Source organism: Leucoraja erinacea, chromosome 27 (genome assembly GCF_028641065.1).
Source record: "Leucoraja erinacea ecotype New England chromosome 27, Leri_hhj_1, whole genome shotgun sequence".
In the NCBI taxonomy this organism is placed as follows: Eukaryota; Metazoa; Chordata; class Chondrichthyes; order Rajiformes; family Rajidae; genus Leucoraja; species Leucoraja erinaceus.
In genome coordinates, this window is record NC_073403.1 from 11,349,431 (window position 1) to 11,364,315 (window position 14,885).

General features: G+C 39.9%; 1 protein-coding gene across 1 annotated transcript in view; it reads left to right on the forward strand.

Annotated features, from left to right (window-relative positions):
* Positions 1-14,885, forward strand: part of LOC129710026 (vesicle-fusing ATPase-like) — a 186,838-nt gene that overhangs the window by 112,145 nt on the left and 59,808 nt on the right. The window contains exon 17 of the mRNA XM_055656713.1: positions 483-562. Within this exon, the coding sequence (XP_055512688.1) occupies positions 483-562 (80 nt within the window). The remainder of the gene's footprint in view (positions 1-482; positions 563-14,885) is intronic.

Here is a 14,885-nt window from a genome sequence, read left to right on the forward strand (position 1 = left end):
CTAAAAACTGTTAACATCCAGGTTCAGGAACTGCTTCTTCCCAATGACCATCAGACTATTGAGCACTACGAACTTCAACTAAACTCCAAACGGTGAACTAAACTTCAGACTTGAAGTTTGTTTTTTGCAGAATATTGTGCTTTTTATTTATTACATTTTAAAAATCTTTATTATATTATCTATTACAAACCTGTTGCGTTGCGGCAGGTAAGAATGTTAATGTTCCCTTTTGGTACATATGACAATAAAATCTACTCCTGACTGTAAAGTGTGGCACTCAAAAATGAACACACCACTACAGCTCCAGTTATTCTCTTGAGTAAACATAATACCCAATCTGGTTTAGCTACACACTTGTCTTTTTAATATTATTATCCTCGTACAAGGAATTCAGTATTTTTGTTGCATCTAAACACAGCAATGAGTTAGATACTGATCATACAATTACACAGTAGAATAAAACTGTTACTGTTTAATTTCAGATTACGTCCCTATTGGCCCACGCTTCTCAAACCTAGTACTTCAAGCTCTGCTGGTCCTGTTGAAAAAGTCATCTCCTCATGTAAGTTGCAACAATGCTGATGATTGAATTATGGGTATCATTTTATGAATCCATTATTTTAGATATTGAAGGGAATTTGAGCATCTCTGAATATTATTTATCACCCTTATACAATGTAATTAGTTTATTCGTTGGGTGAAACGGATATGTGAATGTTGTGAGAACCTTTAATAGTATGTGACCTTGAACCAATTTCTTGTGTTCAGAATAATTTTAGAGTTGGAGTAAATCGCCTGGTCTCAAACTGCTATTTCAGCAACTGCTGTTCTCCAAAATGGTCATGGGATTTTAATGTAAATCCATGTGAAATTCATATTAATTTATGATTGTCTTGCCTTTTCTTTGTACACACTAATGGCAGTCCTTTGATGTGATTTGTTGCCTCCAATTTTTGAACTCCTTGAAGATGATAGCTAACAATTTTCTAATTCCTTGAAGATGACAACTCCTCTGCTCTCACTACCTTGACAAATGAAGCCTAGGATACTTGCCGACTTTGCTGATATCCTCAAACTACAGATAATTATGCAAGTTTCAAACGGGTCGATTAGTGGCAGGAGTTATGTTACTGGACACAAACACAGAGCTATGAGTTTGAATTACAACAACATGCGGGATATTTAAATTAAAACGCTTAAATCTAGAACTAAAGCCACCTACTACAGGTATGATATGTACACTAGATTCCATGCTATAGTGTTGTGAACGATATTGTTAAATTTGGGATGTAACCTTGAAATATTTTGGACCATTTCTCAGTGGATTTCTCAGTTTCAAATGTGCATTTGCAAATGGAATCATCACCAGCACACTCTTTTAATCTCAATCTCAACTACTATTTAGGCTTCTGTAATTAATAGAACTTTTTTGTGTGACTTGGTAGATGATTCTTGAATCTTATACAATATGTTTTTCAGTCAAAGAAAACCCAAGTGTAGCACATTACCTCATGTAAAACAATCACTTCCCTACAGGCACTCGTGTTTTGAAAGTTGAATTCTTCAAATGGTATCTTTAAGGCTTGATACAAGTCTACTTTTTTTAAGAAGGAAATTGCTCAAACTCGATTAATCTTAAACTCTTGTCATTCTGGAAATTGATCAGGAATTATTGGGCTTTCTGTGTGAGGAACTACTATCATTTCACACATGTAATTTGTTGTCTGTGTCTGATGAATAGCCAGGCATTGAGGAATCAGAGAAAGGGTATCTCCATAGATTAAAGTGGGCCTCTTCTGAATCGTTCTGTCAAGACCAATCTGATTCCAAGGAGCATCTCATGAGAACATTACTTCATGGGCCCTATGCCAGACAGAGAGGTAGTATTTGGAGATTATATTTTACTCTCGTTGCCTCCCTTTGAAGTCTGTTCTCAAGATCCTGTGGTTGGAGGTTCCTGTCTTGACTTTCTACATTTCAACTTCTGTAATTACTACAGCTGCTTCTGAAAATCATGTTTACATTGAAACCTGAGGCAAGCTGGGATGAAACTAACCTTTACCAAAGCTAGCTTCAGCTGATGAATCAAGCATTACTCATTTGGCATTCAGAGTGAACAAGTCAATGGGGGTTTAATGACTGCTCTCTTACCTTCAAAAGTGTTTGCTGCTTCAGGCAGCAAGTTGGTCCCTAGCGTAAATCGTCACAGGGTAATACATCCAAGTTAGATTCCTTATCACTGGACGAGCTCTATATGTCTATATGCCTGTCGCACAGTAGCCGGAGGTTAAAATCTTGTGTTCATCTCATTGTTACGTTGTGTTGCGGCTTCATCATAACCACTTATTGTTTTGTAGTATATTTTAACTTGCCAAACCATACCAATGCACAGAGAGGGTCAGGCAAACAACAAAAATGGATTGTGAGCTGAAGGAGGGGATATGTTCGAGAGCCTGGAGAAATTTGGCCATAAGGTTGGGTTTTAAGGAAAGCCTCAATTAAACAGTGCGAGTTGGAGAGGTTGGTGGATTAATTGGCCACTATACAGTGAATCGCCCCTGGTGTAGATGGGCAATAAGGGAAAGGGGCTGGAATGAGGGGAGTTAATGAACATTGCTAAAGTGTTAGAGGGAGATTGATGGGATTGTGGAAAGAGCCAGCGTGGATTTGGTGATCCAATTGGCCGCCTCTTATGTCATAAAGAGGAAAATGAAAACTTTAAAAACCTTGGATGGAATTCCAGTACTTTGATTGCAGACACGTTAAAGCATAAATACCATCAAGGAATGAAGGATGAAAAGTGTATAAATACTGGAATAAGAATTTAAAATGTTATGTTTTATTGGGCCAGAAAGTCCATGTTCATTAGTAAGTGGATGATCTAGGTTTATTGCTCAGGATAGATTTTGGAAATAACAGATTTAGAACATGGAAGTCAGCTGGGAGACCATTGAAATAGTCCACAAAGGAGGTTGTAAAGGCATGGTGAGGGTTTCAGCTAAAAGGGGCAGTGATGGGCAGCCCGGGAGCTGGAAGTAAACGCTCAGCTTAATGTCAAATGGAAATGCCATGTTTACAATCTGCTTCAGCACAAGACCTCAGGGAACAGAGGAGATTGAATTGCCAAAGTGGGAAGTGTGGATGTCCAATCTAATGGAAACATATTTTCCATTTTTTATCTGAACTGTAAATTAATTATAATCACGATACATGGTATATATATATGTGTATATGTGTGTGTGTGTGTGTGTGTGTGTGCAACTATAAACTGTTTAACAGTTTTTTTTTAATGAAAAGGCAATCAAAGAAGTCAGTATTTGAGTTGCATTTGGCAATAAATTTCAGAGCCTTTCTTTCCCTGTGTGTCATTCTGTCCACAGCAGCATTCTTACAGCTCTTTGCCCTCTTGTCCTTTTCTAGCCCTCTCTTGTTTCCAAAGCTAGCTTAGTATTTAAATGCTGAAGGCTGGACACATCAGCATATCTTTTGCCTCCACAGACGCTGCTCGCCCCGCTGAGTTGTTCCGGCGTTCTGTTTTTGAATTAGTTTCCAACATCTGCAGTTTCTTTTCTCTTGTTTTAAATGCTGTTGTATGGGCATCAGCTGACACTCTAATGGTTCTTCCACAGAAGGGTTGGTGTGGTCAGAAGTCGCTCTGATCTCCTTTGGCATATGTACAGGTGCATTTAGTTTAAGCGATTGAAAACACAGTGAGGGTTTTATAGTTATGGATCTCTACACTCCACCCAGAACAGATGTGAACCCTGGGATGTTCTGCTAGCCTCCAAACAATTTACTGACATGACACAGAAGTACTGCTGGTACAGTTACAAGGTCATTCCAGCCCTCTCTTGACCTCACTTACTGTTAAGCAATTTAGGGAGACTTTGAACTTAAGTTAGGTTTTCAGTAGTTTTTTAAATAAATTATTTTTAGCAACTCTAAAAGTAACTATATCAAAACAAATTGCACTGTTCAAGTTGCTTTTTAAATAAATAAAAGGTTTACCTCTTGTGAAGTACTGAAACTTGAAAGTCTGTTTTTAGGATTTAATGAAAGGTTTAATCTTACAAGTAAAATCAGGCGTCTGGCAAAGTGCAGTTAATTATAGGTCAGTGGATGGGATTATACACACAGGTTTTATCGATGCAAAACTAAATAAGAAGCAACAGCAGGAAAGAAAATAATGGAGTAGCTCGTAAAGAGCATTATTGAAACCAATGATCCTTTCGCTGGGTGACTGAACTCTTTAAACCTGTGGCTCTTTAAACTATCACTAGGATTTTAGCTGTTAATTTTTTGTTTGTTTGTGTTTACTGCTAACTATTTGAAGTTCCAATTAATTTTTTAAAATCAAAAGTGGATGAGGAAAGTCAAACCAGGGCAGGACCTTCACAGTGAAAGACAGAGCTCTGGGGAGTTTTCTAAAGCAGAGGGATCTCGGAGTACAGGAACATAGTTGCTTGAAAGTGTTGTCACAGGTAGATAGGGTGATTCAGAATGTTTTCGGCACATTGGTGTTCATCAGTTAAAGTATTGAATACAGAGGTTGTGATGTCAATTTACTGGTGTACAAGATGTTGGTGAGGTCACATTTGAAGTATTGTCTTCACTTTTGATCACCCTTCCATAGGAAAAATGGTGTTAAGCTTGAAAGAGTGCAGAGAATATTATGAGGCTGTGACTAGGACTTGGGGTCCTGAGCTATAGGGAGAGGTCAGGCAAGCTATGACTCTATTCCTTGGAGCGCAGGAGGATGAGGGGTGACCTTATTGAGATGTATAAGATCACGAAGGGAATAGATGGGATAGACGCACAGGGTGTTTTATCCAGAGTATGGGGAATCAAGAACCAGAGGACACGGGGTTAAAGTGAGAGGGGAAAGATTCAATAGGAATCATGTGACAGATGAGATTAGGTTATCATGGCACCATTTGATTCCCCTACTCTGGATAAAACACCATCACAGTCATTGTGGGCCAAAGGGCCTGTTCCTGTGCTGTACATTTCTATGTTCTAAAATTAAATAGATTTTGTTATACTAATAAAAGCCAAAAAAAGTTATTTGTGGAACGAGTTATTTACAACCAGATTAAATATAACATTGTGTTTGTAAACTGTGGGAAAACGGGGGGGAAATATATTAGTTATACCAGCACTGAAGAAGTGCAGTGTTATTTAGGATAACATCATGTATATTGGTTTCTGTAAAAGATCATTTGCCATCTTAAGAAAAAAATTAGGAATTTGGATGTCATGAACAATATTAACACTATCGATTAACACTGCAAGATGCGTAGATTATATACTGGCTAGACCACACTTGGGGTACTTTAATAATATTTTGTTTTGGAAGTGCAAAAATTGTGAAGAGGGAGTGCACAAAAAGTGACTTAATTAGGATTGACATCATAGAGGCCTTTTAAAACTAAGGCACTTTATCTTAGAGTTGATGTGAAAGAAGTGCTTCCATTTGTGAGCAAACCAAATTGCTGTTAACATGGTTGATCTCCAGTTCAAGCCCAACTCCACTGCTTCTGATCATATTTTTTTAAGGAAAGGTTGGGACTGAATGTTTCCCCGTTCACTTGCTGAAATATCCACTCACAAGCCAAATACCATCAAGAACTGTGTAGATCATTTCTTCACCTCACTTGGTGAGGATATTCCACTGTAAATTATTAGCCTCTAAAATATTGTTAGCGAATATGCAAGTGATGGAATCTGGAGGTTGTTGATGAGAATTTGGGCAAAATAAAATTAGTTGTTGCCAAGTGATTGATGGTCAGTCAGTGCAGACTCTGTGCACTGCAATTTTAGAAGTGCAGTAACAAATGAAGCACTTTATTTACAATGGTAAGGCACAATTGGAAAAGTTGTTATGTATATGATATGATAACAGATTAAAGAGGAAGGCCATGTTTCCGCTGGATTTTAGGATGCTTGTTAAGAATAAGGCACAAAGTGGGATTACTGATGTCTCTGTTTTGCCTGGGTCTTGGTAATTTTAGGTCTGCATATAAATTCCCATCCTGGGGAAACGACTAGCCAGACTATGTTAATTAGCATGTCATTGTGGTTTTGCTATTGAAAGAAAACAAATAGAGGTTTAGAATATGTATCAGCATTATTTAAAACATTTTAAACAGCAATTTGTTTTGTATAAACTTTGATGGCGCCTCAACAGTGACACTTTCAACAGTGGCCCTCTTGCATTATGGTTGATATAAAGGTCATGGAAAAGTAAGAGGAGAGCTGCTCAATGGCATAGTTGCAATTATCATTCTGATTGATATTTGATTTTAAAAAGCAAGTAATATGTCAATACCGAATACATGCAGATGCTGGTAGCCCTATAATATCAGTGGAATTGATGCTTGATCCTATCTTGGCTATGACTTTATGTCTGCTTCCAATTTAAATTAACAATTTTATCACCAGCAATTGACTGTGGAAAAAGTTCAATTTTTTTTCGCTTTGTGTGTGGAATTGCTTCACTCCTAGATGGTCTAGTTCTTATATTTAGACCACTCCCATTAGATGCCGTGAATGTTTTTGTCAAATCAAGCCCTATCCTTTTTTGGTGCAAATTAGATGCTCTGATATTTGTGAACATTGAAATCCATGTCTCCTGGGTATGCCACAATTTTACATGTTCCAGTTTTTTATATTGGCTCCATTTTATAGTGTACTTTGACCATACTCCAACGCCTTCCCCATCGTAGTCATGGCACAGCGGTAGAGTTGTTTCCTTATCGCGCCAGAGACCAGGGTTCAATCCTGACTATGGGTGCCGTCTGTATGGAGTTTCTACATTCTCGCTGTGAATGCGTGGGCTTTCTCCGGATGCTCCAGTTTCCTCCCACACTCCAAAAACGTGCAGGTTTGTAGGTTAATGGCTTTGGTAAAAATTGTAAATTGTCATTGGTGTGTAGGATAGTGTCAGCATACGGGCTGTTCGGCACAGATTCGGTGGGCCGAAGGGCCTGTTTCCGTGCTGTATCTCTAAAGTCAAGATGCCACTAATCTGTGGAAATAAAGAAATGGCTTTAAATCAGGGAAATAAGTTTATTGTGTAGGAAGGAACTGCAGATGCTGGTTTAAATTGAAGATACACACACAATGCTGGAGTAACTCAGCAGGACCGGCAGCATCTCTGGAAAGAAGGAATGGGTGATGTTTCGGGTCGAGATCCATCTCCAGACTGAATAAGCTTATTCTCTGATCAGGAAATATTGCGTACTGCTGACCATTACACTTCTTCTCTTCTTGCGTATGGCATACACAGCCTAAAGTTGAAGGTCAACTTGTTCTATTTGATCTTGTTTGTGCACGTCGGGTTGATTGCATTAGTCGAAACAGGGTGGACCACGTAAAGGTTGCAATCTCCCACCCCACCATTACACTGAGTAAATGGAACCCAATACAACGTGGTTATTTACAAGAAATAAACTAGTTTTATTTGTTCTGTTTTCTCAGCAATACTTCCTTCTATCTGTTTGTTGATGATTTAATCTAGCTTCGCTTTTAAATTAGCGAGCAAGCCATCTGTGTTTTGGCTACAATTAAGAGTGGCTGTAACGGTGACGTACAATGATCAGAGAATATTTATTATTGAACAGGAGTCGTCTCTTTGTGGTGTACTGATCTTGCTTGGATGCTAGTCTTTTATAGTTGTTTTGAATTTCCCTTAAACATGTGAACAGCAGCTATCTCTGGAGCTCCCTTCACATCTCCACTGCTTAAGTTTAATTTCTGATATTTCGCTCTTTCTGATACTTGGGCAGTTTGCATCACTTGAAGTTGAATGCAAGACTGTTTGGAATAGTTAAAACGTGGCTTATTTTCACAAACGTTGCTTTCCAGAATAGTTGTTTCGGACGATTGCCATTCATTCAGCCTCCGTCAGTTATTCCCCTCTGTACCCTGTATCATAAAGGCAGAATTAGGGAAATTTAGAGACATAGAACATCTTTATTCACTGCATTCTTGGAATAAACTAAAGTCTTGTTATAATCTGTATTTTGGTCTTGGTTGCTTCAATGTTGCACTCAGAGGTTAATTGTATATAGACAGCAGTGCATAATCCGTCCCAGCAGTCCAGGATGGAAATGTTTAGCACAAGATGTCTTATATATGTAAAATAACGGCAATTGTGTCGATCAGGATCATTGTGATTTAATGGGATAGATTCATTTTTTAAAAACAGCACACTCAGTTGGGTGTATATGCGGAGACAATTGCTGTGCTCTGTGTTTGTGACTATTTTGTACGATGTGGAAGGGCTGGGAGTGAGATTGAAAAGGCGGTCACAACGGGGAGTCGAAGGAGAGAGAAAAGGACCTTGGTTGAAATGAGCAGTGCCCGTTCTCAGTGCCTGTGTGGGCTGCTAATCTGCATGCACGGTCACACAGAGCACAGCGCGACGAGGAGAAATAACTAGAAAATGTTATTAGTCTTTTATTTTTACGCGCTGAGATTCATTTGCAGCTTACAGCACAGCAACATGTTTTTCTATAACGAAGTATCTTCCGAAATCAGCAGTAGGTATTGCCCCTGAAATTAAAAAAAAGCCACCTCTGGGGAAAGCCATAAAGACCCTCGAGGTTTCTATAGACTCCATTTCAACCTTTTGTATGATCCCCTTCTACAGAGAGTGAATGAATCTCCTCCTCTTACACTGTGGGCTATAGACCCACCATGGAGTTTGTTCTGCAGAAATGGATCTTAATTTATTTTTAAGCAGCAGTGGTGCATTTTATACTGGTTTGTTTTTGTGTAGCTGAATGATGTACATTTCTCCACGAATGTACCAAGTGTAGAAAAGTGTAAAAAACAAAACAAATACTTGCATTGCTATTGTGTCTATAGCACCCGATATCTAAACCACAAAAACAGAGGGTCATTTAGCAGGTCGGGTTGAATGGTTTTGCCTTGATTTGTAGAACTCCAATTTCCAAATAGTTTTCAACTCATGTGCACTATTCTAAATATATCTTCAGTGACACAAATCTCAGCATGAAGATTTGTAAATACAGAAATGAATGTTTCTCTGCTGTATTCACAAAGAAGAAAGACAAAGCTCGTGATTTTGGGGAGGGAGAATGGAATTTAACTCTGATAGGTGTGATGTGTTGCACTTTGGTACATCGTACCAGCATAGTAAATGACAAAGCACTGAGGAATGTTGTGGAACAGCGAGATCATTGGTAAGACCACACTTGGAGTACTGTGTGCAGTTCTGGAAACCCAGCTATAGGAAGGATGTCATTAAGTTGGAAAGAGTGCAAAATGGATTCACCAGGATGTTATCCGGACTTGAGTTATTGGAAGAGGTTGAATAAGCTGGAACTTTTTTCTTTGGAGTGCAGGAAGCTGAGGGGGTGACCTTCTTGAAAACCATGATTAAGTGAACACAGTCTTTTTCCCAGAGTAGATTTCTAAACCTAGAAACCTGGAAGGCATAGATTTAATGTATGAGGGGAGATATCTAAGAATGAACTGATGGGTAACATTTTCACTCGCAGGGTAGTCCGTATCTGGATCAAGCCTCCAGAGGAAGCTATAAAAGCAGATACAATTATACTTTAAAAACCCAGGCAGTTAAAAGGAAAGCCAATCTCATTACACAGGATCCCACCCACCCCCTGCACAAGTCTTTCCAACTTCTGCCATCAGGCCGCCGATATAAAGTCCCCCTATCCAAGAAAAACATCCACAAAAACTCATTCATACCCATTGCCATAAACAGCTTAAATAAAAAATGAACAATGGACAAATTAACCCTGACGCATTGTCACTTTACACGTATCCACAACTTTTATCTTGTCTAGTTTTACAGTTTTTAATCTTTATATTTGCTTTTAAGATCGATACACACTGTGTGTGCTCGCAGAAATCTGTGTTGTATGACTGCTTATCAGTACGTTGTCCTGTCTGTATGTTGAGCCACGTCAAAGAAGATTTTCTGTTACGACAGACAATAAAGTTTTCTGAATCTAAATCTGAATCTGAATCTGAAGACATTTGAACAGAAATATGGATGGTCAGGGTTTAGAGGGATATGAGACAAATGTAGGCATATGTGACTAACCCAGAATATCACGTCGGTTGGCATGAATAAGAATCTGTCTCCATGCCATATAGCTATGACTTGAAGTTATGGTATGGATTTATAAATCATTGGTGAGGCCACATCTGGAATTTTGTGTGCAATTTTGGTGTACAGTGTTGAAAGAATGTGCTTTCTCTGGACAAAGGACATTTATTGTCACATACACCATTTCTGGTGTAGTGAAATTTGAGTTGCCATTGGCAGCACACCAAAAAAGTAAGACACCACATTAAAGAGGAATTTAACCTAAAACGTAAAAACATCCCCCCACAATGGTTCCCACTGTGAGGGAAGGCAACAGAGTCCAGTCCTCATCCTCTTGTTCACCCCGTGGTTGGGGCCTATTTGGAGAGGATGCAGAGGAGATTCACCAAGATGCTGATTACCTATCTGGTACGCAAAACCTTGATTACTTTTACATTCAGAATGTTATTTCTTCTTTCTTGCTTGGTCCCTCAGGCTACCATTCCGGTATTGTGGATTCTGAGGTTGCTAATGAGGCAACTGTGCAAACCGCAGGCTCTTCCACAGATCGGGCAGGTGGGTGGGTCGTTTGAGGATGTTATATTACATTTATACAACATTGGTGTGGTCACATTTGGAGTGTTGTGTTCAGTTTTGGCCACACTGCTATGGAAAGCATGTTGTTAAGCTGGAAAGAGTGCTGAGAAGAGTTACGAGGTTTTTTATAGGGAGAGGTAGGGAAGGCTAAGAGTGCAGTATGATGATTTTCTAGTAGAGGTGTATAAGATCATGGGGGGGGGGGGAATAGATAGGGTAAATGCACATAGTCTCTTCAAGCACCAGAGGACATAGGTTTAAGATGAGAGGGTAAAGATTTTTTAGGAACTCTAAGAACAACTTTTCCACACGGGAGGAGGCGCTGGGGGGAGGTTATATGGAACAAGCTGCAAGAGGAGATAGCTGAGTCAGGTACAATAACAATATTTAGAAGACATTCGGACAGGTACATGGATAGAAAATGTTTAGAGGGATAAGGGCCAAATGCGGCCAGGTGGAACAAGTGTAGATGGGGCATCTTGGTCAGCCTTTGTAGGTTGGGCAGAAAGGGCCCGTTTCCATGCTGTATGACTCTAACCCATTGTGGAAGTGAATGATGCAGGTTCACCACCCTCTGAATGAAGAATGGTCATCATTGGGAACCAATGAACTGAAGCACCATTACTTGTTGTAGCTTACAAACATATAGAACAGGTTATTCTTCAAAGAATTGACCCGACACTTTCAACTTCTCCAGGGTTCCCTTCAACTGTAATGTTGTGGTGAAGGATGAGAATTAGTTTAACTTGCAAGCTGTGAGAACCTGCCTCTGATTGTGTCGCAATAGTGCCATCAATCATCATCCTTGCACTCATGCAACACTGGTCAAAGTGTGCTCTGGTTTGGTCAGTGACTCGCTATTGGCATGCAGCTCATTTTCTTTATGGGCAATCTTGAAATTTGAGTCATAACTCAGAAGCTCTTGGTGCTGTCGAGCATCACCCCTTGTCATGTCTGTCGCAATCCATCAGGACCTCTATCTCCTTTCGCAACTGAACACCTGGATTTCATAAACCATTTCTGCTCCTGCTATCCTTGTGTCCTGTCGATTTCCACACAGATGACACATTTCGCAATTCTAGCTGAGGATTGTGTGAATCATTGGCACTTTTAGCAATGAAGTTATGTAGTCAAAAATGGCACTGCCTGAAGTCAGCAGAATGGCCTCGGCAATCAATTAGACTTGCAAGAGACCCAAAAATACTTAATTGGAAGTAAAGCATGGTAATAACTGAGCTAAGTGCATGTTTGCAGAACCAGAGTTCAGCACCAAGTATGGAACTTATGCCATGATATTGGAAATTAGTGGAAAAAGATCATTCGGAGTAGATACGTAGATGCAATGAAGATGATCCTTGTAGCAATCTGAGATGAAACAAGCAGAATATATTGACCTGAACTATTTATTCAACATTAATTTTACATGGTTTTTAAATTTCCTTCCTTAATATGATTTATGTTGGGTAAACATTATTGCTGAACCTTGTACCATTACTATACTGCAACCAGGAAACCCCTGGGTTTGACGAAACTGCATTTCTTCAAAACGCAAGCTCTTCTACAGATCGGGACACAAACTGGGTTTCTTCATCAGTCTGAAAAAGGGTCTCGACCCGAAACGTCACCCATTCCTTCTCTCCAGACATGCTGCCTATCCCGCTGACTTAATCCAGCATTTTGTGTCTATCTTCGGTTTAAACCAGCATCTGCAGTTCCTTCCTACATAAACCTCTGGGTTATTTTTGTTTCTGGTTTTCAGCAGAAATTAGCTGATACCTCTTTCTGTATTAATTCTGTTGCAGATGGGAATTGGGAGTTGGATGGTTGTTACAATTGTGAAAATTGGCTGGATTTGGCCAGGGTTGTGACTGGAGCCTTCAAAGCTTTCTGGTGTTGGCTACCCAGTTCAATCCTTGAAAACGAATCGTAAAGCCTCATAAACCACAGAATTAATGGATGAAGGAAAAGTTTTAAAAAGTAATTTCTCGTGTCCTATTTTTGCAATTTCCAGGTAATCCAACTACAAATGCCCCATGTCATATTTTATGCATATTATCAACTGCTGTCTTCAGAAACAGCAGGTATCGGTTGCCTTTCCTCTTTTAGATGAAAGTCTGGATCATTAATGATTTGGACAAGGGAATTGAATGCAACATCTCCAAGTTTGCGGATGACACTAAGCTGGGGGGCAGTGTTAGCTGTGAGGAAGATGCTAGGAGGCTGCAAGGTGACTTGGATAGGCTGGGTGAGTGGGCAGATGCATGGCAGATGCAGTATAATGTGGATAAATGTGAGGTTATCCACTTTGGTGGCAAAAACAGGAAAGTAGACTATTATCTAAATGGTGGCTGATTAGGAAAAGGGGAGATGCAACAAGACCTGGGTGTCATGGTACACCAGTCATTGAAAGTATGCATGCAGGTGCAGCAGGCAGTGAAGAAAGCGAATGGTATGTTAGCATTCATAGCAAAAGGATTCGAGTATAGGAGTAGGGAGGTTCTACTGCAATTGTACTCGCTAGATGAGAACACATCTGGAGTATTGCATACAGTTTTGGTCTCCTAATCTGAGAAAAGACATTCTTGCCATAGAGGGAGTGCAGAGAAGGTTCACCAGACTGATTCCTGGGGTGTCAGGACTTCCATATGAAAAAAGACTGGATAGACTCGGCTTGTACTCGCTAGAATTGAGGGGGGACCTTATAGAAACTTACAAAATTCTTAAGGGGTTGGACAGGCTCGATGCAGGAAGATTGTTCCCATTGTTGGGGAAGTCCAGGACAAGGGGTCACAGCTTAAGGATAGAGGGGAAATAGAGGGGAGATGAGAAAAACATTTTTCACACAGAGAGTGGTGAATCTCTGGAACTCTCTGCCACAGAAGGTAGTTGAGGCCAGTTCATTGGCTATATTTAAGAGGGAGTTAGATGTGGCCCTCGTGGCTAAAGGGATGAGGGGGTATGGAGAGAAGGCAGGTACGGGATACTGAGTTGGATGATCAGCCATGATCATATTGCAGGCTCGAAGGGCCGAATGGCCTACTCCTGCACCTATTTTATATGTTTCTATGTTTCTATTCCAATCTTGCTCGAAATACAAAAGGTTGGAGGAACTCAGTGGGCCAGGCAACACTTTGTGCTTTGCTCAAGATTCCAGTGTCTATAGTTTCTTGGGCCTCTGTTAATCCTGCTCCTATCACTTTGCAGATGTTGTTTACAGCACAATGTAGCTGGTCAATGGTCTGAAGAAAGGTCTCGACCTGAAACATCATCCATTCCTTCTCTCCAGAGAGGATGCCACTGAGTTTCTCCAACTTTTTGTGTCTTTCAATGATCAGGATACCTCTTCCTGCATCTTTTAAAATTTGCAGCAGAAACTAACAAGATCGACCAGTTATGGGATCTTTGCCCTACTATCTTCAGATTACTCCATTGAGACTGGAGATCCGGAGCTCCTCCTGGACTGTTAGTCCTGTATCTTTGTTTGGGAAATGGTTTATAGACCTGAAATTATAGTGCAGTGCAACATATGGGACAGATACACGTCATTACAGCTACACGTCATTATAGGGGAATGTAATCTGTATAATTCTCATGTCTAAGGGAGATGTCAAGTAAACTCTTTCTGTCTAAATGTTTATCAACAAATCCCTGAAAATGGCTCCATTGTAAGTATTTCAGTCACCCTGCTGTATACAAACAATAGATATCAACAATAAAGCAATCTAAATTATAGGTACATGAGAGTCATTGAGCTCCCTGTACTGCACAAGGTGCTGTTAGGATTGAGTTGGTCTCGGATTTCAGTAACAGGTTGATACAGGTTTTTTTTATATTTAAAAGTAGTAATGGATTAGCTCGGCAGTTCAGCAGGGAATGAAGAGAAACTGGCTACGCCTTCAGTTACTAACCTGCCCTGTCTATTCTGCTACGTCAGCAATGCTGTGCCACCCAGGTGGCTCTGGAAAAAAAAACCACGCAAAGATATAGGTGAGAGCATTGGTCAAAAGCAATGCAGAGTATGTAAAAGTTTAATTTGGTTTGTGAAATCTGGACAGCAGTTTTACAGCCTCTGCTTTGGCATGTTTCTGAAGTTGGGATGAGTTCCTGCAGACAGCAGCTCTGCTGCAGGGCAAAAAACTAATGGAGATTTTTGAAGAACTGTCTCAGTAGTCAGTGATTTATTTATATACTATGAGTTTAGAAGAATGAG